Source organism: Saccostrea cucullata, unplaced genomic scaffold (genome assembly GCF_032062105.1).
Source record: "Saccostrea cucullata isolate Sc308-1 unplaced genomic scaffold, CSIRO_AGI_Scuc_v1 ctg826, whole genome shotgun sequence".
Lineage (NCBI taxonomy): Eukaryota > Metazoa > Mollusca > Bivalvia > Ostreida > Ostreidae > Saccostrea > Saccostrea cuccullata.
In genome coordinates, this window is record NW_026941266.1 from 40,463 (window position 1) to 64,508 (window position 24,046).

Consider the following 24,046-nt stretch of genomic DNA (forward strand, 5'->3'; position numbering starts at 1 on the left):
CTTTACTTAAAAGAGATTAATTAGCAAAATCATGAAAACTAAATTATTGAAAAGCGTCTTTTGCTTCTTTCTAAGCACCGAGGACATTATTTATTGAACAGCCCTCGTAACCCTGAACAGCTTATTTACATCGTATAGTAAACATGAAATAGATTTTTCCTTGTTATAGCTTATACCCAGACCTGGGGTCCATTACTTTGAAAAGTAATGCATCAAATTACAATTACTTTTGAACTTTACCATTACAATTACCATTACTCTTCCGAAAAGTAATTAATTATATTACAATTACTTTGTTAAAATAATGAATTACATTACACATCACATTTTATTAGAGAAAAATACAAATAAGACCATATCATCCAATTTATCTATAAATTATCTTTCTCACACTTTGTGCTCGGTCAATGTGCTTTCCTTCGGGTCTATAAATCAGAGTGGTACTTAGTATTCATGTTCATGTAATTTATCAGTCTACAGTGGATAAAGAGCGTGAATAAGAACACTTTCAGTGTTGTAGTTCTGTTTCGACTCTCGTGTTCCTCTGTTCCTCTGTTGTTTTTTTTTTAATAATAAACATCTCATACCACATGTATATGTTTTATGTAAAGTGATTATTCAATTAATTGTTAATTCTAAAAATGTAAAACATATATATATTAATAATTCAATGAATTAGCACTTGTAATTATCTGGTCAGGCTTAATCAAGATATAGATTTAACACAATATATAAATACCGCTACCTTATGCTTTGAAGTTAGAGGAGATTCATAAACTACCAAAAATGAATTATCAACAATATCAGCATTAATATTTGGTCTTAAGTTTCCTTTTAAAGTAGATCATACTGATCTTTTATCTTGCTGACCAAGTCCATTTCACAAGAATGAACTTTTTGAAAAGAAAAAATCAAGTTGGTGTCTTACTTGGAAGTCACAGTTTATTAAATAAATACAAACATGTTTGAGTGTCACTTGTCTGTGGATATCTTTGAAACATAATGATTCCTATTAATATTTTTCTTTTTGTCTCTCGTCTCTTGATTTTATAACTGTCTCGTCAAGAATGTTTTAAAAAAAATTATTAATTATGTCTATAATCAGCATTGAATAAACATTTTAAAAAGCATAATATAAGATATTAATTTTAAAACTTCAACAATTAAAAAACTGATAGATACCTTGATTAATTCATTATCTCAGGCATAAAAATAAAAAGAGGTTTGAATACAAATTGTAATTGATATCTAATTGAAAAGTAATGGTCATTACTGACATTTTTTGGAAAGTAATGCATTACATTACAATTAATTGTAATTGCAAGGTGGATCCATTACACATTACACCCCATTACTTTGAAAAAATGAAATGATTACAAATATTTCATTTACAGTTATTTAAGAAGTTCCAGCTTTTCTTCACAACTTGATGTCGAAATTGTCGAATATCACATTCAATATGTTAATTGTTCATACCTTTTACGTTTCCTTTGAACAATAACAGCCACAATGACTAAAAGTAGAAGTCCCCCTAATGCTGCTCCTGTGGAAATTAAAAGAACGTAAGTCTCTTCCTCTTCCCCACATTCCACTTCCGCTACATAAAGAAATCAATTGTGAGATTTAAGACGATGGAAAAGTTAAGCTCATCTCCTTTGTAATAAAGCTTGGTTGGTAGCTAAAAATATCCACATAAATCAAAGATACTAGGCATTTATGTGTTCTTTTTGTATATGAAACAAGATGTATTTTTTTTATTGTTATAACAGGTTCACACGTACATGTATGATAATTTTCATCTTTTGGTACACTATTACATTCGATCTACACACAATGCATAATTATACTTATAGAATGTGAAAGATGTATTTGCAACACACTGATGCCCCCATATGACAGCTTATAAGAAAGGATAAAGTTTCCCAAATGCAAGTCAAACTCCAAGGTCAAATGATAAAAATTGTTGTTACCGAAAAAGTCTTGTAATGACGAATATATCTGTCCAAATGAAATCCCAAGAACCGACTGCTTAAAAGTTATGGCTTAAATTATTTTTGAAAGTGGGTCCATCTCCAAGTCAAGGTTAAAGAATAAAAAATAATCGTACACTGGGAAAAGCCATATCACAAAAATCCCACATATGAAATATGAAGCTTCAGTACCAAATGTTTAAAAGTTTATGTATGGTCAAGATTAATTTTTTTTCAAAAGTAGGTCAAACCCTATGGGCTAAGTCAAAAGGTAAAAATTATCGCATGGCACACAAAGGAAAGTCTTGTCATTATGAAGAAACATGTGTAATGTAAAAACCTTAATAAATACGAACTGTTTAGAGGTTATGACCAACGTTGGGTTTTTTGGAAAAATGTGTGAAACTTCAAGATCAAATATATTTGTTCACAAAAGTCTTGTCAAAAGGAATGCACTTGTGAAATAATGCAATAGCTCCATTACAACAAAAAAAATATAGGCAAGGTTTAAGTTTTTGCGTACAAAGAGTTAGTAGGACGAACAGACGGACGGGCCAAAAAATTATATAACCCCGAATCTAAGATTTAAAAAAAAAACCAAAGTTATGTAAATATAACCTACCACTGAAAGCAGTTGTATATTCATTTTTAAAAGCCTGAAATTGAAGTTCCTTGGTAATCATAGATAAACCATTCTGAATGTTGAAAGTAGATTCTTTATTGCACATGTAGCTTTTATCTTCATCTGTTGGCAGTAATCTACGATTGGTAGCGAAAGCTTCTGTATTTTTACCGACAACTGCAAAAAGAAGTGAAATCTTCAAAGACCCTGATTAAAAAAGATTTTTTAAATAATTGTCAGAGACGCAAGTCTTGACCAATTTCTTTGAAATTTGTCTCATTTAATATTTGAGTAAATAGAATTTTTAGCAACAAATAATTTCAGTTAAAAGTTTAAAAGTTTATATGGCATGTAAAACGTTGCATTATTCAATGTCTGTGCTAATTATATGCAATATCTTGTGATGTATGTTCAAAATCTTATGATATATAATTATGCAATAGTTTGTGATATACATGTATATGCTAAAACATGTGATATATAATGCAAAATCGTGTAATTTGTTTTCAAAATTTTGTGACGTATGTACAGTATCTTGTCATGCATATTCAAAATATTGTGATGAATATTCAATAATCTTATGATGTATGTTAAATAATCTTGTGATGTATGTGCAATAACTGCATTGTGGGCAATATTCGACTTTTGTAAGAACTTTTTTTATTGGTCTCCAAAGTGAAAATATGAATCAGTTTAAAACCAAATACTAGACTAAGTACTCACTGCTGTCTACAGCATCTGTGAACAGGTTGTTATCAAAATCGTATAGCAATTGAATCTGTGAGATGTGGTACTTTGTAACTCTGTACGTGTATCCTCTCCAAAATTCACTTTGCTGTACATCAGAAGTGAAGAACATAGACATTTCCCAGGTATTGTAAAAGTTTATTACCATTTTCTGAGAATAATAGCCATTTAGTGTTGTGTTGCAGTCACCACTCAGCGTGTAATTTTTTGGTAGAGAAATCTGTTTAGTTACAACCTACGAAAAAGCAAGATGATCTGCATATTCGAGAATTTTATTACGATTTTAAGGATGACGTTTACTGAGGTTTCAGAAAACAGAAAGGAAATTTATAAAGTATAAGATGTTAAATCAAAAATTGTTCTAAATGGATAAAACAACCAAGTTTTAACTCAATATCAATTTAAAAAATTAATATTTTATCATTCAAAGAGAATAAACAGGGAAAAAAAATGAATGTATGGTAATGCAAAGGAAATTCGGACTAAATTTTGAATTTTTCATTTTAGTAAAAAATTATTACAATGTATTTCTTACAATATTAATTACAATATAAAGGTAACATGTATTTTTAAGCATCATTTTGCAAATATTATTATTATTTGTTAAAGTTCATAAATTATTTCAAATAATTGAGTGCTATAAAATAAAGAAATCAAAAGATATTACGAACAAAAAGCATTCCAGACAACATATCTCAATAATTTGATGATTGACCCCATATTATATCAATACCATTAGAATAAGGGCAAGAAAAGCAACCTGAGGTTGTAAATAATTTAGAGTTCTTATACCCAAAAATCAGTTATAAAAATTCACGTTAGAATAGTTACGTTTTCATTGTTGAGCTTAATATTCTTGTAAAAAATTTCAGTCAATAAAAGTCGCCGATGGTGTACAATGACCAGGGTTAAAATGTGTTAAACTTTTAAATAAAGTCTTTCAATTTAAATGATTATATATTTTCATTCCACCTGGGCACCTGATGTTTTGCTTTTTTTGCTCTACTCCTATATATATTTTAAATTGTTTGTTTATTTTTTCCCGTGATGCATTGTAATAAATTTAGCGCCGTCAAACTGGGCTGTGCAAACTGTGTGTATACGAAGTGTTTATATTGATTGATCACAGAGGCGAGAGCGTTTGATCTAGACTCGCGAAGTAAGGAGTTGTTCCTTACGTCGCGGGTTCGAATCCCACTGTGGGACGTGGAGACCAGTCCTTCGGATGAGACCGTATAAACCGAGATCCCGGGTCGCAGGGTGCTGACACGAGAAAGATCCCTACCTGTTCAATGACCTTGAGTGCCGAGTATAGGACACAATTTGCAGATCCCACCGACAAGTGGTGGAGTCTTTATATGTATAAAAAAATCTTGAGAGGGGCGTTAAACAATGTATACAATGTATTGATTGATTGATTGTATACATGTATATGTTTTTTATGGGGCATACTGATATTATTATTACTTTTACTTTTTCTCCATAAAAATATAAGGTCCTGCAATCTGTAATTTTCTGAAACCTAATACTTTTAGAAAATGAACAAAATTTACGTCATGCAAATCTCCTACATTTGTCAAAAATTATTCAACGTTTGTCAATTTTCTCCTTTGTGCGTCAGGGTGTCTCTTTGAATATTAATAAGGCATTTGTCAACGAACTTCTTAGAAAACCCTCGTAATTGCAAAGTGATTATTTTTCAAATATAAATTAAAAAAGAATATTTATCGTGAGGCAGTTTCTTTTTGAATTGAGAAAGATTGTATTTGCATTCTTGAGCTACATTGATGAGGAAATGAGGAAAGAAATAATTTTTTATTCACAAAAAAAAAACAAAAAAAAAACCAAAAAAAAACAGTAGTCCCTCTGAATACATCTTAATGGCTGATATTTACCCCATTATTTGACAGGTATGGGATATTGAACTTAATTTTAGCTTTGAAAACGATGCAAGTGATATTATCACGTTTTATTGCAAACACGTGCATCGGAGGGTTCTCGGGGTCTGGAATAGGTCCTAGGTCTTCCTTACAGTCATATCCTGCAAAGACAGATAAAGAAAATCAAAAGAACACTATATGATCAGGTATAGGCGTTAATATAACTCTTTTAAAGAAGGTACACTGTAGTTGTTGCTTTTTTAATAGCTCGCCCTAACGGCATCTCGTCGTTAAGTTGAGAATAGGTGCTAATTGGAAGAAAAAAGCATCCTCTGAAAATCTGTCACGCCATGAGCCCTCCCTCTAGATATATCCCTCCTTATAGTTCAGATAGACGGTAAATTCGCCATTGTATAAGATCATTGTATACTACTGACAAATACCTTATAGACTCCTGTTTTCGGTTTTCTAATTGATGGAATGCCATTATTTATGGCATATTGTTTCAAAATTGAACGCTTTTTCATATTTCATACAAAGTAATGACAAAAGTTAATTTTGTTGAAAAATAAGGTAAAGGTCAAGATATTCCAAGGGTTAAAAAAATCATAGCATCCTCGGAAACATCTTGCTGCAAGTAATGTACATGTCAAATGTGATAGCCCTATCTCTTCTCAATCAAAAGTAAAAAGAAAAAATAACGTTTTTGACACGTAGGTAAATCTTTAAGGTCAGGGTAAAAAAGTTCATAATATATTTTGAAAGACCGTGTTACAGGTTAAATACTTGTTTGATACATGTATAAAAGCCCTATTTTTCTCCTTTCTAAAAGAAATGGCAAATTTAAAGTAATATGAAAATTACGTCAAACTGCAAGGTCAAGGCCATGAGTTTGAATTATAGTATATAAAGAAGGACAGGTAATGTACCTGTGAAATATGAAAGTCCCATCTCTTCTTATTCAAAAGTTAAGACCAAGGACAATGTTTTTGTGACAGAGGGATGGAATGACAGACGAACGAATGAGATTCAATGTCCCCTCATTTTTTACAAAGTTAGTAGGAGAGAAAATTTACCATTTTCCGAAAACCTTCCATCCTCCACATTAAAGGCCTGTACTTTAAACTCCTTGAACATAAAGACCAGAACCTCACTATCATCTGAGAAGGATCCCCCTTTTTCACACTTGTAAAACAACTTGGGACTTGACAACTCTACTGGATTACCACTCACTGTGTGATTTAACTCAGCTGAAATAAGATAATATTAAAACAATGAAAAACAAGAAAACATTGATGCAACCATCAATTGTCGCCCGGGAAATAAATCAAGTAAATAATGGAAATGATTCTTGATCATCAAACCGCTTCGATATGTGTGAAAAAGGCATGCGTCTAAATGATGGAGACGATAGTCGAGAATATTTTGAACACTTATAGTCGGATAAAAATCGAACAAAAACGACACCCTTTTAAACTTTATCAATTCCCCAAGTAAATGTTGGCTGCATAAATACTAGTATATATTGAAACCAGACACATCTATTGTCTAGATATTAAAAATGTAGTTCACTTTAAGAATATAAAACACGAACTGTGTAGAGTACGTTTTTATGCGACATGTAAAATTCGATGTTCTAAAAAAAGGGACCTGTCGTTTTTTTTATAGTAAATGATAAGCAACTTTTTATATTGAATATGAAAAACATGTATATTTTACAGATTCACTTCATGGAAGATAGATATATCATGTATCTCGTAATTTATAAAGGCGAAGAACATTGTGATTAACAATCTTTTTAATGTTTAGAAAGCCTTTAATTCTGAATAACTTCTCCCAGCTTAATCTCCATACACCAACACTTAAACTTATATGTATAGAGCAGATCGGTCCTCCGGGCTGCAATCATAATACACTTTCCTATCTATGTTCAGTCGTATCAATCATGAAATGCACAAATAAGAAATAAACATATACACTAATTACTTATAGACTGATAAAGGATGATGTGACATACAGACCCAGCTGTAAATTGACAAATAAAATTATGTCCAAAACTATTATTTTTGCATGCAACTAATCACTGATATGTATACATTATTATTTTAACTAAAATATAAACGCATTTTGAAAGACATAGATCTTTCATGTGGGTTGGGGTACCATGTTATAAAGACCTATATACCTTTTAGGCCTATATATTAATGAGGTGAAAAGCTACTTTTTCTTTAAAAATGCTTATGCAAAATATCTTCTTTTATCCTTCGACCGGTCACGGTAGCCTAGTGGTAGAGCGTTCGCTTCGTGATCGGGAGGCCCGGGTTCGATTCTCGATCGCGGCGCCGCGTCATACCTAAGACGTAAACAAAGGTAGTGACTGTTCCTTCGCCAAGCGCTCGGCACTAGCAGTGAAAGTCACGGGTCTTTCGGATATGACCTTAAAAACGTAGGTCCCGTGTCACGGTAGGCGTTGGCACGATAAAGAACCCTCACTGCTCAATGGCCCTGAGTGCCGAGTATAGGTCTAAATTTGAAGCCCTTCACCGGCATCGGTGACGTCTCCATATGAGTGAAAAATTCTCAAGAGGGACGTTAAACAATATACAATCAATCAATCAATCTTTTATCCTTCGTGTAAATGGAAACAGATCACAGAGTATTTAAAGTAATAATATAGTACAGCGGATTTCAAAGTAAATTTTCTAGTACAAGTAAAAAGAAAATGTTAACTACTACCCATAATACAGTTTGTATGACAACATATATCAAAATAAAGTTGCGTTTTACCATGTAAGAAGAATTAAATTGATACTTTTTAAAGTGAATAAATAAGAATGTTTCTCATCTAATTGCAGGATTTTGAAGCATTTCTTCATACCTTAAGCATATAATTAATTGTCAGTTTAAGCCATAAGATACCGTGTACTTTTAAAAGCAGGCTTCATTTTTAGCGGCTATGACATGGATAGTTCAATGCGCTAATTTTTGAGTACCGTAAAGAAAATCATAACTAAATGTAAAACGGTTCCTGTCATGTTTCACGCTATTTCATGATAACACCAATTGCAACCACTCAATATCCAGTGATTCTGCTAAATTGTTCAGTTATGTACAATTTTATTTGGAAAAAATCTGTCATCAGTGAAAAAAAAATTCCCCCTCGTTATTTCAACTGGCATACAATGAAATTTAATACAGAAGTAGCCATAATTTCATATGATCTTTTATTATTCCCCTACCGGTGAAATCGGAAAAGGAATATTTAGGTTTCCTTTGAGTCTGTCCATCCGTCCTTCCGTCTGCCCATCCGTCCATCTGTCATATGTCTGTCTGTCAGTCTGTCCAACTTGGTTTTCCGAACTTTTGTCTAAACGCTTGCAGATATTGAGCTGATTTTTGGTGTGTGAGTATATCTTGATGAGTTACACATCAAGTTTGAATGCCATTCCGCTTCTCAATGATTTTTTTTACGGAATTACGACCTTTTCAATTTTTCAGGGTTTTCCACACTTTCTTTCTAAACTTTCGCGTATATTGAGCTGATTTTTAGTAGACTTTTAGAGACTTTACCTTGATTAGTTCTAGATCAAGTTTGCATTTCCTTCCGCTTCATTGATTTTTTAGGGTTTGTGACGGACTAAATTAATGTCCCGATGCACTAAATTAATGTTCTAAACGAGATTGTCATGATTTAAATCTTCCGCTGGATAGCTTTATAGGAACAAATATAGATCAAGTTGGATGTTTTGGTACGAAATTATTTTAACCACGTAAAATAAGCTGTTCTGATCAAAGCATACATGTGTGTCAAATGGCATTCAAAGACGTCGTCTTTCTTTTTAAGAGAGATGTTCTGAATTCCAAGACATTTCAATCAAAAACAAGTAATAACCGAAAGGTCCATATTTTGGTGGCGATTTTTCATACACAGGGTCTAATAAAATGACATCCTAAAGAGAAAATGGGATCCCGGGAAGGGACATGCATTGCTTATGCAATACTAGTACTCTCAGAATTCTTGTTCAGTTTGTTAAGAATTTAATGTCTTATAACTGTTACAGTAGGGTTTCTATGATTTCTGTAATGACAAATCTGTGGATATATTCAAGAACCACGGTTATTTTTGCATAAAATAATTTGAAGAAAAAGATTGAAACAATTATACACTTAGAAACAGGATTCGATGTATTTCTGTCTCATGTTGAATAATAATTAAGTTGATCAAGATGATTTTGATATTATAAAGTTGGTCACCTTTATTTTCAGCTTTTTCTTTGCATATATATGGAAAAACTTTACCTGAGGAACTTTGTCTGAGGACAAGATATTAGATTTGCTTTGTCTTCCATTATTCTAACATGTTTCATAACTGCTTTTTCAAAGTTTAAACTTACATTCCCTGGCATCAGGGAACTTTGTAAGATTCACCTCTGCCGTCCAAGATACCAGGTTAGACGTGCCATTCATTATTTCATAATTGAATGTCAAGGATAAAATTTCTTCATCTATTGGTGTAATAGTGAGAATAGATTTGGTGTCATTTCCATTGGCACACGCTCCCATGACTGTGACATCACTGCTTTCTGGAATATCCACAATTACACTGGCCTTTAATGAAAAGAGATATCTTATTTCATATAAAGATTATGATGTATTAATTTCTAAGCTGCATTCTTTCAATGACTCAAACTAAATAACACTTATGCTGTAAAGCTTATACATTCTTTCATCCCTTCTTTTTTTTGTAAAGGCTTTTTCTGTTAGTAAAGTAAAAAAAACATATGACTTGTATATTTTCATACAATACTCAAACATTAAAAATACCCTTTTGCTGTCACAAGGATCCCCTTTCAAGTCTTTTATTGCTAGTCATGAGGATGAGTTACATCTGACCAAAACTTTACTTCCTCCCTAAATTTTACACATGTTATGACAAGATTATCTTCCTTGGAAAAGGAGAGTGGTATGTACAGATGTGAAACAATGTTTCATAATGAAGCTGAACATACTGCATCAAATGTTATACTCATACACCAACGTTAACTGGTAAATGTGGCCAGTGATAGGTGAATTAAAATTTGTTTTTGTTTAACTGTCAGATCACACAACAAAATCTTACAGTTCCATTTTCCTTTGTTGTATAAGTCACTTCTAGCTGGAATCGTCCCTCCATGATGAGACAGGCTTTTGAGTTCTCCTTGACTTCGTATGAGGATTTTAGAGGGGAAGTCGTGGGGGTCACTGTTATTGGTGCAGTGGTGGGGCCCTCGGTCGTGACGTTAGATGTCCAACCTGTTAACGGTGTCATTTCTGTTGGTTCTCTCGTGACATTTTGACCCATTGTAGTCATCTGATCAGGACTATATAAAAACACTGAAATAATGTAAAGTTGATAATATATATATTTTTTAAATCAACAACCAGACCAGAATGATTAAAATAATAAGGAATGACCATTTTATTTAATGCAAACGAGGCGGTAATTTTTTTCTAGTTTGATTTTTTTCATGCCAGCCAAGATCAAATTTAATTTCAAGATAATCAAGGCAAAGCATTTTTTCATCTGCAAAAAATATGACTGAAAAATTGCCGACTCTGCGATTAATACCAATTAATCTATCCAATACACTGAAAAAATGATTGAAAAGCTAAGAACAGACAAAAATTAAATATAAATTTTAAAAAATCTTTACGAAGGGAAGGGGTTAACACCAATCAAAGACAGTTTACCTATATATACACAGTTGAGAACGTAATATCACCAAATTTGCCAGCCCCAACCTTCAGAATCAAATGGTCGCTCCTTAATCAAAGAAGAATTGTTTGCTTCTTAGTTTCATATACAAATATATGCACAAATAAAATGTCCTGATTTTACTTCCCCTTATAAAGTTGAATTTTCAGCGAGGGAGCTGAGATCGCTAAAATTAGATATCGTTAAAAATAATTGCGTTATATTTGTAATAGCTTCTTTAGCTATCATTTTGAAGTAGTTAAAATTACATCTCGCTAAAATACCATATTTTCTCGGGTAAATCGCTGAATTTGCTTCTCGCTAATTTCCACTGTACGGTATTCTATTGATAAACTATAATTCATAAGGATCTTTACTTAAATTAAAATATAATTGAAGGAAATTTGGGTCTCAATTTTTTTAACTAAGCCTGAACTGCAAATGCAATTTATTAATAAATTGAAAAAATTCTGAAATATTAGAGATGGGATCAGATTACATGGAGAAGTGCCTGAGCATTCTCTCCAAACCGTATCACCCAATTTGTCATTCTCGCGAAATAACGGAAAAACCCAGACAATCAGTGAAAATAATAGCCTAACAAAAAGTACAAAAACGTAAGCCAGCATTTGACGTAATGATACATGAAGTTTCTATTTGTTGAACAATATAAATATTGTCAATCAGGAATTCAAGCATTTTTAATTTCAATGTGCATGAACAATTCAAAAAATTTAATTAAAAAAATTTGCAAATAACCAAATGACAAGGTAATTAATCCATTTTTATTGAAAAAGCAGCTGGAATCTTAATTATAGGCGTAATTTAACAATTTTCGCTAAGGAAATGAAAATTATCATTATACCCCCCGCTTGAAAAGTGGGGGTATATAGAAATCGGTATTTCCGTCCGTCTGTACGTCCTTCCGTCCGTCCGTCTGTCCGTTCGTCTGTTACGCTTTTCCTCTTATCCGCAACTCCTCTTATACTACTGAGTGAAATTCAATGAAACTTTCACAGAATCTTTATTACATATTGCCATTGTGCACCTCCTATTTTACTTTTTTATTCGACACATATTTTAGGTTCCCTATAGCAAAACATGGACATTGTCATTATATGTTTACCTGTGACGTCACGTATAGAAGCTTCTGGATAACATTTATAGGACGAGTTATTTAAGCATTGAATTCATATTTTGGGATGTCTTCGGTCCTATAACACACCTGGCCGTTCCGACAAATTAACGCGCGGTATGATAATTTGTCGGCACGGCCAGGTGTGTTATAGGACCGAAGACATCCCAAAATATGAATTCAATACTTATATTTACATTCTTTAATTTTTCCTCTACAAAATTGTTTATTTTGGTAATCTTTGAGGTAAATTTAGCACCCTTAAAACTGGTGTGCTTTATAGACGTAAGAGCCGTTTGTGACGTCATAAAGTTAAATAACGCAAACGAACATTGCGAGGAAAAAAGTGACAAATTAATTTTAAATGCAAATTTGTTGTATTTTTACGTTAATTCAACAGGGTTAATTTTTAAAAATTAAATTGTGTCAAACAATGTACATTTTGGTGTTCATAAAGTATTGAAAATGCATATAGTTCCTACTGTGTATTGTCACGCGCGGTGACAAGGTTTCACGTGTGTTATAGAGATTTGAACGTCGTGGATTTCTAATGGATTTCATAAAGAAAATTACACTGAATGTAAATATTCCTTTTAACACATTACCGTAAAACAATATATAGCAACACATGGACATTATGGGAAGCGGGGGTATCATTTGGTGAGCTCATTGCTCACAGTACCTCTAGTTGAATGTCATACTATTTTAAAACAACTCGGATAAATTCTAGCGAGCAATGTAACTTTTTTACTATTCATTCCCTCTTTGATGTAGATAAACAATATTAAAAACAATTTATTACATTCATGTGCGCCAGTTACGTATTTCACGGCTTCATTTTTATTAGACTTATTTCAAAGAATTAACATTTTGAAAATCACGACACAAATAATCTATTTTATATAAAAATTCGACATATAATTTAGATTTTGATTCTGATTTCACTAATTTAAATTTGATTTAATGTTTTACACAATACCAAAGACATGACATAATTGCAAATGTAATATTATATATATATGCGTAAATTTATTCCGGATTTTGTTTGTGTGCCGGCAGAGCATATGGGGCTTCATATTAACTGTCATACTATTATTAATATGAAAAATATATACATCCAAGCAATCACTATTTCAAGGAACATTGCACTACATTATGTCAATGCATGAAAAAAGAAATGAAAATCTAAAAAAATATCGTCTGTTTAAATGTGTTTCATATTTACCACTTATGAGAATCGCTCCGAATAATCTCGCCCCCATTTTATTTTTATCTTGTACTTTATCTATCGCCGACTTGTACCCCTATTCAGTGGTGGATCCAGAAAAGTGAAAAAGGTTGACCTTCATCACTCATTAGTGATGGATCCAGGAAATTGGAAAGGTAGTACCAGTTCCCTTTTGCAGTGGTGGATAAAGGAAAGAGAAAAGGGTACTAGTAGTAAAATTTAAAAGAAAATAGGTAAAACGTATTAAAGGACATTGTAATGACTTTACTCCCCATATGCACTTCATGTATAATTGTTATCATCTTATGCTCTATTATAAATCAGTAATGTTTGAAGGATCTTTTCACAATTTCAATTTGTAATGTTAATAAATAACATTTTCATTATTTTCCCTCTCCTGGTGTTATCTTTTAAATTTACAAATACAATTATTTCAGAGTTAAAATAATCGAATAAAAACATTTTGCATACAAGCTTGATTCAGCATTATATGAATCGAAAAAAAAATTTGAAAGTAAGACAGTAATTGATTCTCATTTTATGACACTGTTTTCGACTACGTACTGCTAACGATTAAATTGCAAGCAGAGTTTCACAGTATCTTAAAGGTTTCAAAGCAAACCGATTCACATTCTTCTTAATTTATATATGTGTACTTGTCTGTATAGTTAGAGTATCCTTACGTTGAAATTTCAAATCTTTCTGCGGGGACATGGAGACCGATGCTTCGGAAGAGACCGTTTAAATCGAAATCCCGCGTAGCAATAGGTGTTGGGACAAAAAAAGATCTCTAACTGCTAAACGGACCCTAGTGCCGTCTATAGGTCTAACTTTGCATCCTTCCACCAGCAAGTGGTAGCTCTTAAATATAAAAGAAAAGAAATCCCGAAGGAACCTATAAGATTAATTTTTACTTTGGATTCAATTTTTGAATTTTATAAATTACGAAAGGATCTGTGAATGCTGAAATTAAGTATTCCTTATTAGTTGATATAGCCATCCTCTTGATATCATGGAACATAAAGAGATAAAGAAAATTATTCAAGATCAAAAGTCTATAATTAAATACATTATAGGAGCAGAGCAAACACGGACCTCCAAAACATCAGAGGTGGGATCGAGTGCCATGGAAAAGTGAATATAAAACAGATAAATCAGAATGGTATATTTTATCTCAAACTCATCGGGATATACTGTATCGACATAAGAATTGAAATAACCTTTGTTTTTTGACATCTTAATGTTGAATTGAAGGCAACGGCAATTGTTTTCTTTTTTTCATGTACATGTACAAGATTTTAAACGAGTTCTACTTTACACGAACACAAAAATAGGTCTGCTAATAATGGTGCGCAATTGGTACACAAGGGAATTCTAATGTATTGTTGGAGGACCTGGTCTCCTAAAACAATATAGAAATTGTCAATCAGAAACTCATATGCATGCGTCTTTTTGATGTCACTTTCAGAAGACTTTAATGTACAATCAGGATGTTTTTTAATACTTTACAAATCGATTTTGCTATTGCGGCAATTTATTAGAAAAAATTCAAATATCATTATATTTCATGTTTTTATTCATATACTATAAGTTATAGACAAACTCTATCATGTAAAAAAACTACCAAAGTTAGCACTTTGTAATTAAAACATTAAAATAAAAAACTTTCTTTGAGGATTATTCCCTTTCACATATTTGTATCATTTATAGAATTTTTTGAGATCGGTCATTGTTAGTTTTCAATATTTTCTCATTACATGTATTACAGTAAGTATCTATAATTAAAAATTACTATCTCAATAGAAATCAATATATAAGTATTATATTATGTCTAGCAAAGAAGTAATAATCTTATTAAATGAAGATTTACTCCTTATTAGAAGAGTTCCCTAAGTACATATTACAGATTATCACGATACTGTATGACCAATTTGGCTAAATTGTTAATTTTTTTTTAGTCAAAATAAATCATTGTTGACGGCAGAATGAATACTTTATATAAAGTATATTTTATGGTGTATTATTATTTTTCCAAAGAATTATGAAAAGCAGCTATCTAAAGCACAATATTTTAGCCTTATAGATTATTTCTGTTAAAGAGTTAATGTTTCGTATTTTCGGCGTTTGTTGATGACGTGTACAATAATCAACACTACAACAACCAGACATCCTCCTACTGCTGCTCCTAAGGAGACGTAGAGTATAAAATGTCTGTTTTCTTCCTCCTTTTCACAATTGACAGCCGCTATAAAGAAATATAAAATTAAATAAATCTTATCTATTGATATTCAGATTAATGGAATTTCCTGCATACATATATTCTTTTATGTAGATAAAAAAATATAAAGCCACAGGTCAATCATTTATGTTATATAATGTTAAGGTTTCCACAATACTTCGTTTTCCACAGTATTTCGTTTGAATTCCTTTTTTACCATTATTTAAGAAGGTTTCTCTGTGAGATTCTGTATATGAAGTAAACGTAAGGGCTGATAAATATAATTATGCTAGTTTAAATCAAATAAAAAGTATTTCATAAATAGTAAGAAATCCTATATCTACATAAAGAAGCTTACCACCGAAATCTGTCGAGTCTCCTGTTTTGAATGCTTGATACTGGAGGTCTTTGGTAACCATTGATAATCCATTGTCGAAATAAAATGTTGTTGCTTCTTTACATTTATAGCTCTTATTTTTATCTGTTGTGAGTTTTCTTAGGATGTCAGTCGAAACTTTCATTTCTTTATCAAGAACTATAAAAATGTGAAACTTATTAATTGTTATGATGATATCGATTTTTTTATCATAACGAATTCTCCAAACGGTTTTCGTATATTTTCTTGTCTATTGAAATTTAAATAAAATATATACAAGTCAATTAAGAATCAAGACAAATCCATATTTTTGGTTTTTGAGGTCTTATCTACTTTTTCTTGTTTATAATATTATCATGAAAAGTTAATTCCTTGGAACATCTTGCGTCTAAAAATTAACTTTTTCCCCCAAAAATTCGATTGTCATCCTTTATACAATCAAACGTAATTAATAACAGCATTTCGTAAATTCTTTGAACGTTTCAATGACCTTATTAGCAACAACCTATAATAAGAAAAATATGATGAAAAATCCATGCCATGCAGTAATAAAGAACTTACTGATATCGTCTTCGTCTTGAAAAAGAATGCTATTGTACGAGGGTTGTTAGAAAAGTTCGCGGACACATTTAATTACAGAAAATCTATTGTGTACTGTGAAGTATGACCTATGTCTGAATGAATTTACACATTTTGTTTATTGGTATGTAAAAAAATCAGGTCCATAATATAATAAAATCTTAAAATTTTACAACTATTTTTACTATAGGGTTATGGGATTCACGGAGCAATCACTTGACGTAAGGCGGCATGACAACCAGATTTCAACCCTTTAAGCTTTCTCGCAGTTCTATAAATCTTTCATTTTTTCATATTTTTCTTATCTATTTTCTACTTTAAAATTGAATATCTATATCTAGACATATTACTTTTCAACTATAATGTCTTTTGTACTGTTTGGGATATTACTGAGATGTTAAAAGATAAAAAAAAGTCTATGCAGTCAATTGATCAAATATGGAAAGTATGCAAAACCATAAAGGCGCAACGCAACGTCCATGCGATAGGTGGGTCTTGAAGTATCGATGTAGTTAATCACTCAAAATGTTACTCCTTCCATTCTTATGAAGCTACAACCATTTGAGAACTTGTTCTTTGTATGTGTAGGATATTCCCGGCAGCATCTTGAACATTTTAATCTCATTTTAGACATTTTCCTGTGTGCACACATAATTTGTAAGTAGCAGTGCTCCATGAAGCTCAATGACGTTCCGATTTTTGGCTGTGTTTTTACGCGTTGATCATTTATAAATGGCTATACAACAGCCATATACCCTTCAATTTAGTTCAACATTTCTCCCAATGACGTTTCCTGCATACTTTAGCGGCAGGTAAAATATCATAAATCTCTTGGCACTACAATTGTGCAATTTTTTATTTTAATAAATAGTCTTTGTGATGTAAACGTGCCAAAATGTAGCATGCTCCGTGAAGCAAGATTTATCGAAATAAAAATGCCGTACATTTTTCAATAATCACCGGAGAGCACCAAATTCTTGTATATTTATTGGAAAAAAGCTCAAGATTATATCTGGAAAGTTTGACCGGTTTCGAGGAAATAGCGCGCTCACAATAGAACTTGTCCGCGAACTTTTCTAACACCCCTCGTAGACATATTTCAAGTAAATCCGTGATATATAGTACTTATCCACACCCTCCTCTGATCTTAATATATCTGTATTTTCCTTTCCGTCAGATGAAAAGTACATGTTCAGTATCCAGGTTTCGTAAAAACTAATGGTCAATTGCTGAGAAGAAACTCCAATAACATTTACATTGCAATCACCATCTATACTATAGTTAGCTGGCAGAGAAATAACTTCTGTGGAAACCTACATGAATAAATTAATACTGAATTTGAATACGAGGGATGATCAGAAAGTTCGCGAACTAATTGAATAACTTCCAAAAAAGAAATGATATAGGGTTTCAGTGTTGAAAATTTTTCAAAGTTGTCCTCTCCAATTTTAAAGCGCATCTACCTTTCAGCCCATGCGCGGATCACGTGATATAGGCAGTCACGTGACATGCTTCTTAGCGTTCTGTTCCAAAAGCTGAATATTTTTTTCCGACGCTTATATTTCTTACCATGCAAGTTTTTTTTTTTTACAACAAAAACCGTCCATTTGTCAGAAATGGCCTAATCTCAGCAATAGTAAGAGTGGATAATGATATCCTTTTGCAGAATGAGCATGGAGACCATCAAAACCCATGTTCTCTGTCTTTTGAGTGTTATTTATTACATGTGGATAAAGTATGGGTTCCTTCACTTTATCGTATCTTATATGTTTAAAGTCTTAAGTAAACGATATTTAGGAATTTGATTGATTGATTGATTGTATACTGTTTAACGTCCCTCTCCAGAATATTTCACTGATATGGAGACGTCACCATTGCCGGTGAAGGGCTGCAAATTTAGGCCTATGCTCAGCACTTACGGCCTTTGAGCAGGGAGGGATCTTTATCGTGCCACACCTGCTGTGACACGGGGCCTCGGTTTATACGGTCCCATTCGAAGGACCGCCCCATTTAGTCGCCTTTTACGACAAGAAAGGGGGTACTGAGAACCTATTCTAACCCAGATCCCCAGATATTTTTCTTACTGTAACTGCGATCTTCCATATCAAATTACTTAACAAAATACACATCTCTTTCCCAGTTTGCTTTCACTGGGCAACAGAACAAACATCATTTTAAAACATCTCCCTTCCTTCACTAACAATCAATCCAATTAATGACAAAATTTCTGGCAAGTTTTTTGTCTTCATAAAACGTGTACAAATTATTATAAACTTCTTCAAAGGAATTTCCATTATATACGATTAACTTTACAGCCGTTCGTTTTTCGAATACAGCTGAGTCCACCATTTTTTGATCTACCTTATGATGTGTGTGTAAAAGTCTAATGTATATTCTTTTGAAATATATGTGCAAGTATATGACTGTATTTATCTATCTTATAACGTATTCGTTATTTTAGTAAACTTCAATAGCACTACGGTGAAATTTCCTCGGAGAAGCAAAGTACTAATATATGAATTTAAAAATTGAATGGGAACAATCCTGTTTGAAAAACTTGTGTCTGACATATGCATAATAAAGTGATGATTTTTAAACAAGAAAATTATTTTAAAAAAAATACTTTTAAAAAATTTCTTTATAGAACTTATTTAACCTATTTCCCTAGACCTCAGCTTATACTTTTAATTTATTCCAGAAAACTAGTGTCTCTCTACTACTGAAAACTGTCGAAAGTTTATCACGCATTTGTTTTGCTTTTTTGCACCGTATCCCGTCTTTTTCACTGAATTTTAGGTACACACGTTTCTTGACGGATATGCTATAAACATGATGTATTCATAAATAAAAATTAAAAAAATAATAATAATGTCAGTGGAGACTTCATTGTACTGTATGTATAGTTTTAACTAGTACTAGACAGAATACTTTTTATAAAATAACACTTCAAATGTAATGAAAGTTACAGCAACTTAAATATATAAAATGTATAATTTAAACAGTTAAAAAGATTTTAATTTTAATTTATATATCTACCCAAAATGAATATCAATCCAACGTAAACTGTCTTGCGCGTGTATATCATCATATTGGAATTTGTCTTATAAAAATTTAAAATAAGATTATTATAGGAGATGAAACAAGGCGCAATGAATGTAGTCGACACAGTCGACACATTGTTCATTATACATTTCCGATTGTGATATTGCTGTTAATTATCTAAATCACTGTATTTTTATCTTAAATTATAAACAATGAGCGATAAGTGAACCATCAGGGGGATTTTTACATATCTTTCGTGCATAATACCATTATTAATATGTTAATTAATTAGCTTGAAATAAAAAAAAATTATTTCAAATATGAAGAAATTTGAAAAAGTTTGATTTGCATGCAATGGTAAAGGCCCTGAATATACACATTATGTTTCAATTGCAGTTTATTTATTCGCCCAAACCACCCGACGTGGTACACGAGGAAGTAAACATCATATCTATTATTTCATCAGAGGCACTTTTCATGTATGACTATAGCTACAGGCATAAATATTTTAAACCTGCATGTAAAAAGGGTAAACACATAGTGATAACAATATGAATAAAATTTTACAACATTTGACCCCAATTTGGTCTTCAGCAGAAGATCTGTTAACCCCTTCCACTAATTTCTAAAAAAGCTGTATGTTCTTAAATGTAGTGTACATCACTTTTTTCCCATTTATTACATAGTAATGGCAGCTTTTTGTTTGGACAACTTTGTGGTTTATATACTTTTTATTTGTCAAAATATTTTTGCCAAAGTAATGTTTGTTTGCAACAGGGAAGATACCTTTGCCAAATTTATTGTTCTTTGTACTCAGGAAATATCCCGGTGATCTCCCCTTAACTTTATTTGTGTTATATACTTATTGTCATTTAATAAATGACAATTCTCACTCAGTATACATTGTTTGTTATATTTCAACTATTGCGGTAGTCTAGCCAGATCACTAGGTTACATAAACATTTTTTCTTCATTTAATGGGATGCAAGATCACCCCCTTGTTTATACAGGTAGAAGATGATTTGAATTACGAATCATTAATACATTTTTTTAGTTTGTTTTGGTTGTAAATTTCTGATATAGTTTTAAATTCAAAATTGGTTTCAAATATTCTGTAAACCTGGTCTTTAGAATAACCAACTCGGCTAAAATACAAATCATTGTTTTTACAAAATTCAAAAAAGTTTAATCCAAAGTTGTTCTCAGTGCAATCTTGTACAATTCTTTCTACAAGAAAATAATGACAATATCAAATACTGAACATTCAAGTGCAATCTCGGACTGAATCTGACTACGAGTTACTTGTGTCACAATGTAGTCAGAAGTAACACAATCTACGAACTCTGACATGTAGGTAGAGGGCTAAAATAGACTGAACCTGCTGCCCAATCCTATTCACGATACATGTAATATCTGTGAATACAATATATTGTTTAAATTAATACTGATATTAAAATCTCCAAACAAAGATAAACATCTACAGCTATTTTTCAAGCTGAAAATCTTTTGCTCAATTTATAAAATTACAAAAAAAATATTCTTAAGGCAAAATTCTTGTTTGGTCCGGGTATTTTCAAATTTAAGTTAAATTAGTAATAAGGGACTCAAGTTTTAGAATATATCAAATTTATATGATTTTCAAAACAAATTACAATTATGTTAGCTGTTAAAAGCTTCCAAGCTTTGGCTCCATGGCCGTATAAGCCGAGTATAAGACAGGATTTTCAGCTCCCCACCTGCAAGTGGTGGCTTTTCTATATGAGTGAAATATTCTCGAGAGGGACGTTCAGCAACATTCAATAAATCAATCAATCAATCACTCAATCAATCAATCATAATGACTTTTAAATACATAATTACTTCACTAAATACAAAACAATAATGATCTTTTGATCTGAAAATTATTAGAATATAACTTCAATAATAAATTTTATTTTCCAATTTAATTATTGGATATACTTGATGAAGTCTATATTTTATTTAAAAATTCCTGTACATTGCAAAGGTCCGCACGCCTTTGAATAATTTACTTCTGGATCAAAAAGAAACTTTAACATTTGTGATAATTCACTCTTATTCTTTGCAAGTTAACAAATTATTGTAAAAAATAAATTGCATTCAATGCGTTAATTGTTCATAATTCTGACGCTTCTTAAATACAATAACAGCCATGATGACTAAAAGTAGAAGTCCTCCTAATGCTGCTCCTGTGGAAATTAACAGGATGTAATTAACTCCAATGTCCTTACAGTAGACTGCCGCTATTAAAGATAATGAAAATATATTAAATCACCATATATCAGGTTTTATCATCATATTGAGTTTACATATATCGACCTCTAATTTGATATCAGTCTGTGAACGTCGTTACCATGTCAATGCAATTTTTGTTCTGCTTATTATTATAATATCAATTTACCATCAACGTGATGGTTTCTACTTTGCAAGTAAAGTTAAGCACATTGGTATAAACAGAAGATAATAGAAATACAATATAAGCAGACCTATTTTCTTATTCATATGAAGCAACATTATATACGTATTCAGGGTAACAAAAATACCACAGGAAAACCATTGTCAACCGACGCGTCAGCGGAGGTTGACAATGGTTTTCCTTGGGGTGCCAATTTCAACTGTTACCCTCCTAAACAGGCACCATTTATTTTATTATACTGTATGTCTTGTTGATTTAGGATTGTCAGCATAAAAAAAAATTGTCGATCGTCTTTACGTTCACATTTAGAAAGCTTTCAAACTCCCCGCTGCTTCGAAAAAGATTTACTGACCTCTTTATTGTTTGTTTGATACTCTAATTCCTTTCTCATCTAAAGTTTCGTTCTTTCTGCATTTGCAAGAATGTTTCGTCTGTCGTTTGTTTTTTCAAATAAGCTACATAGGACGCAAGCTTTTATTGACGTTAGGTTTATTCCGGTTTCATATTGGAAATTTTACAAGAAAAAAGACTTTTATACAATCTGATTAAAATCAGATCCTTTGATCCGCTCACATAGATCGCAACACAAGGTAGCGATCTATGTGAGCGGATCAAAGGATCTGATTTTAATCAGATTGGACTTTTATAGTAACCTAACAAAAAGGTAATGATAAATGTGATTACTTTAACTTTTCTATAATCAACTTCCCTTACTTATGAACCAATATATCCTGTACGGTAGGCATCTCCATATGAGCAAAAATTCTCTAAGGGAGAAATTAAACAAACAAACAAACGGACGAACGAAATAGGTTTTATATCTTTTAGTGACTTAATACGCAAACGTTTGCTCAAAAAACGAGCAAACCATTGATAAACAAATTGATAAAACAAGGATATCAAGAGTTTAGAGTAAAGTTTTATTTAGAGTCGTCATTTCGCAAGTTCTTTGGTCGATACATACTTTTTGTCCTTATCAGCAAATATAATGGATCATTTAAAAGAATGCTGACGGTTCCAAACTTATTATTAGGCCAGTATTTTAACACTAACTGGATTTGCAAGTTTTTTTTATCACTTGCCCGATCATTACAATAAGCACGCGTGGGTTTGACCGGGGATGCTTGCTCCTCCATGGCCCCTGATCCCACCTCTGTTGTTTTGAAAAAGTATGCGTTAGATTTGCTTCTGATTTGTATTGTTTAATCATATTTTTAGCTTGATTACTTTTATTTCCATATTTTATACACATAAGTGTTGTTTGACTGCTTTTTAAGGACAGGTGATATAAACAAACTTTTGTCCAAAATTCTGAAAATAGCAACTTGGGCCATGTTTTAATAAATAAAATGAATAAGTTTTACCGCGTAGTTTTTAATTTTTTTATTCAAAGCCACACAAAAATCGAATTTGAAGTGAAAAGTATTTGTATAGAATAATAAGGATGGTTTCAGAAGGATAGCATTTTAAACATTACAGAAGGTTTGCAATTTCTTAATATTCTAGAAATTTATTATTTGCAACATATGCAATGAAATTAGGTAAAAGAGTATAAACCAATCCAGGCATCCATTTTTTGTTTTATCATCTGTCCTTAAAAGCACTTTGTATTTAATATCACCTACCACTGAAAGCAGTTGAATTTTCAGTTTTGAAGGCTTGAAATTGAAGATCCTTGGTAACCAAAGACATGCCATTCTGAATGTTAAATGTAGAATCTTTCTGGCACGTGTAGCTTTGATCCTTATTTGTTGTCAATGCATTAAGATTGGCAGTAACAGCTGTTTTATTTCTACCGAGAACTGCAATAAGAAATAAAATCAATTTGATGAACTATAACACAAAGACCATGGTGTCACTTGTCATACATTGTCTGCATCAAACATGATTATTTAGGACATTTCACTAACAAACAGTTCAATTTTCAGTACGATTCACAAAAATTAACAAAACTTAACTAAACTAGAGGTACTGTGAGCAATGAGCTCACTAATGATACTCCCCGCCTCCCATAATGTCCATGTTTTGCTATATATTGTTTTACGGTAATGTGTAAAGAGAAATAACTCGTCATATCAAAT

At 31.8% G+C, this 24,046-nt stretch overlaps 1 protein-coding gene across 5 annotated transcripts in view; it reads right to left on the minus strand.

Annotated features, from left to right (window-relative positions):
• Positions 1-1,381: 1,381 nt before the first annotated feature.
• Positions 1,382-24,046, minus strand: part of LOC134257513 (lysosome-associated membrane glycoprotein 1-like) — a 77,934-nt gene continuing 55,269 nt past the window's right edge. For all 5 annotated transcript variants that reach the window (XM_062740112.1, XM_062740114.1, XM_062740116.1 and 2 more), the window contains 6 exons: positions 9,614-9,827; positions 6,296-6,469; positions 5,235-5,380; positions 3,316-3,574; positions 2,593-2,769; positions 1,382-1,597 (listed from right to left, as the gene is read on the minus strand). In XM_062740112.1, coding sequence (XP_062596096.1) covers positions 1,455-1,597; positions 2,593-2,769; positions 3,316-3,574; positions 5,235-5,380; positions 6,296-6,469; positions 9,614-9,827 — 1,113 coding nt within the window. In that variant the 3' untranslated portion in view covers positions 1,382-1,454. The remainder of the gene's footprint in view (positions 1,598-2,592; positions 2,770-3,315; positions 3,575-5,234; positions 5,381-6,295; positions 6,470-9,613; positions 9,828-24,046) is intronic.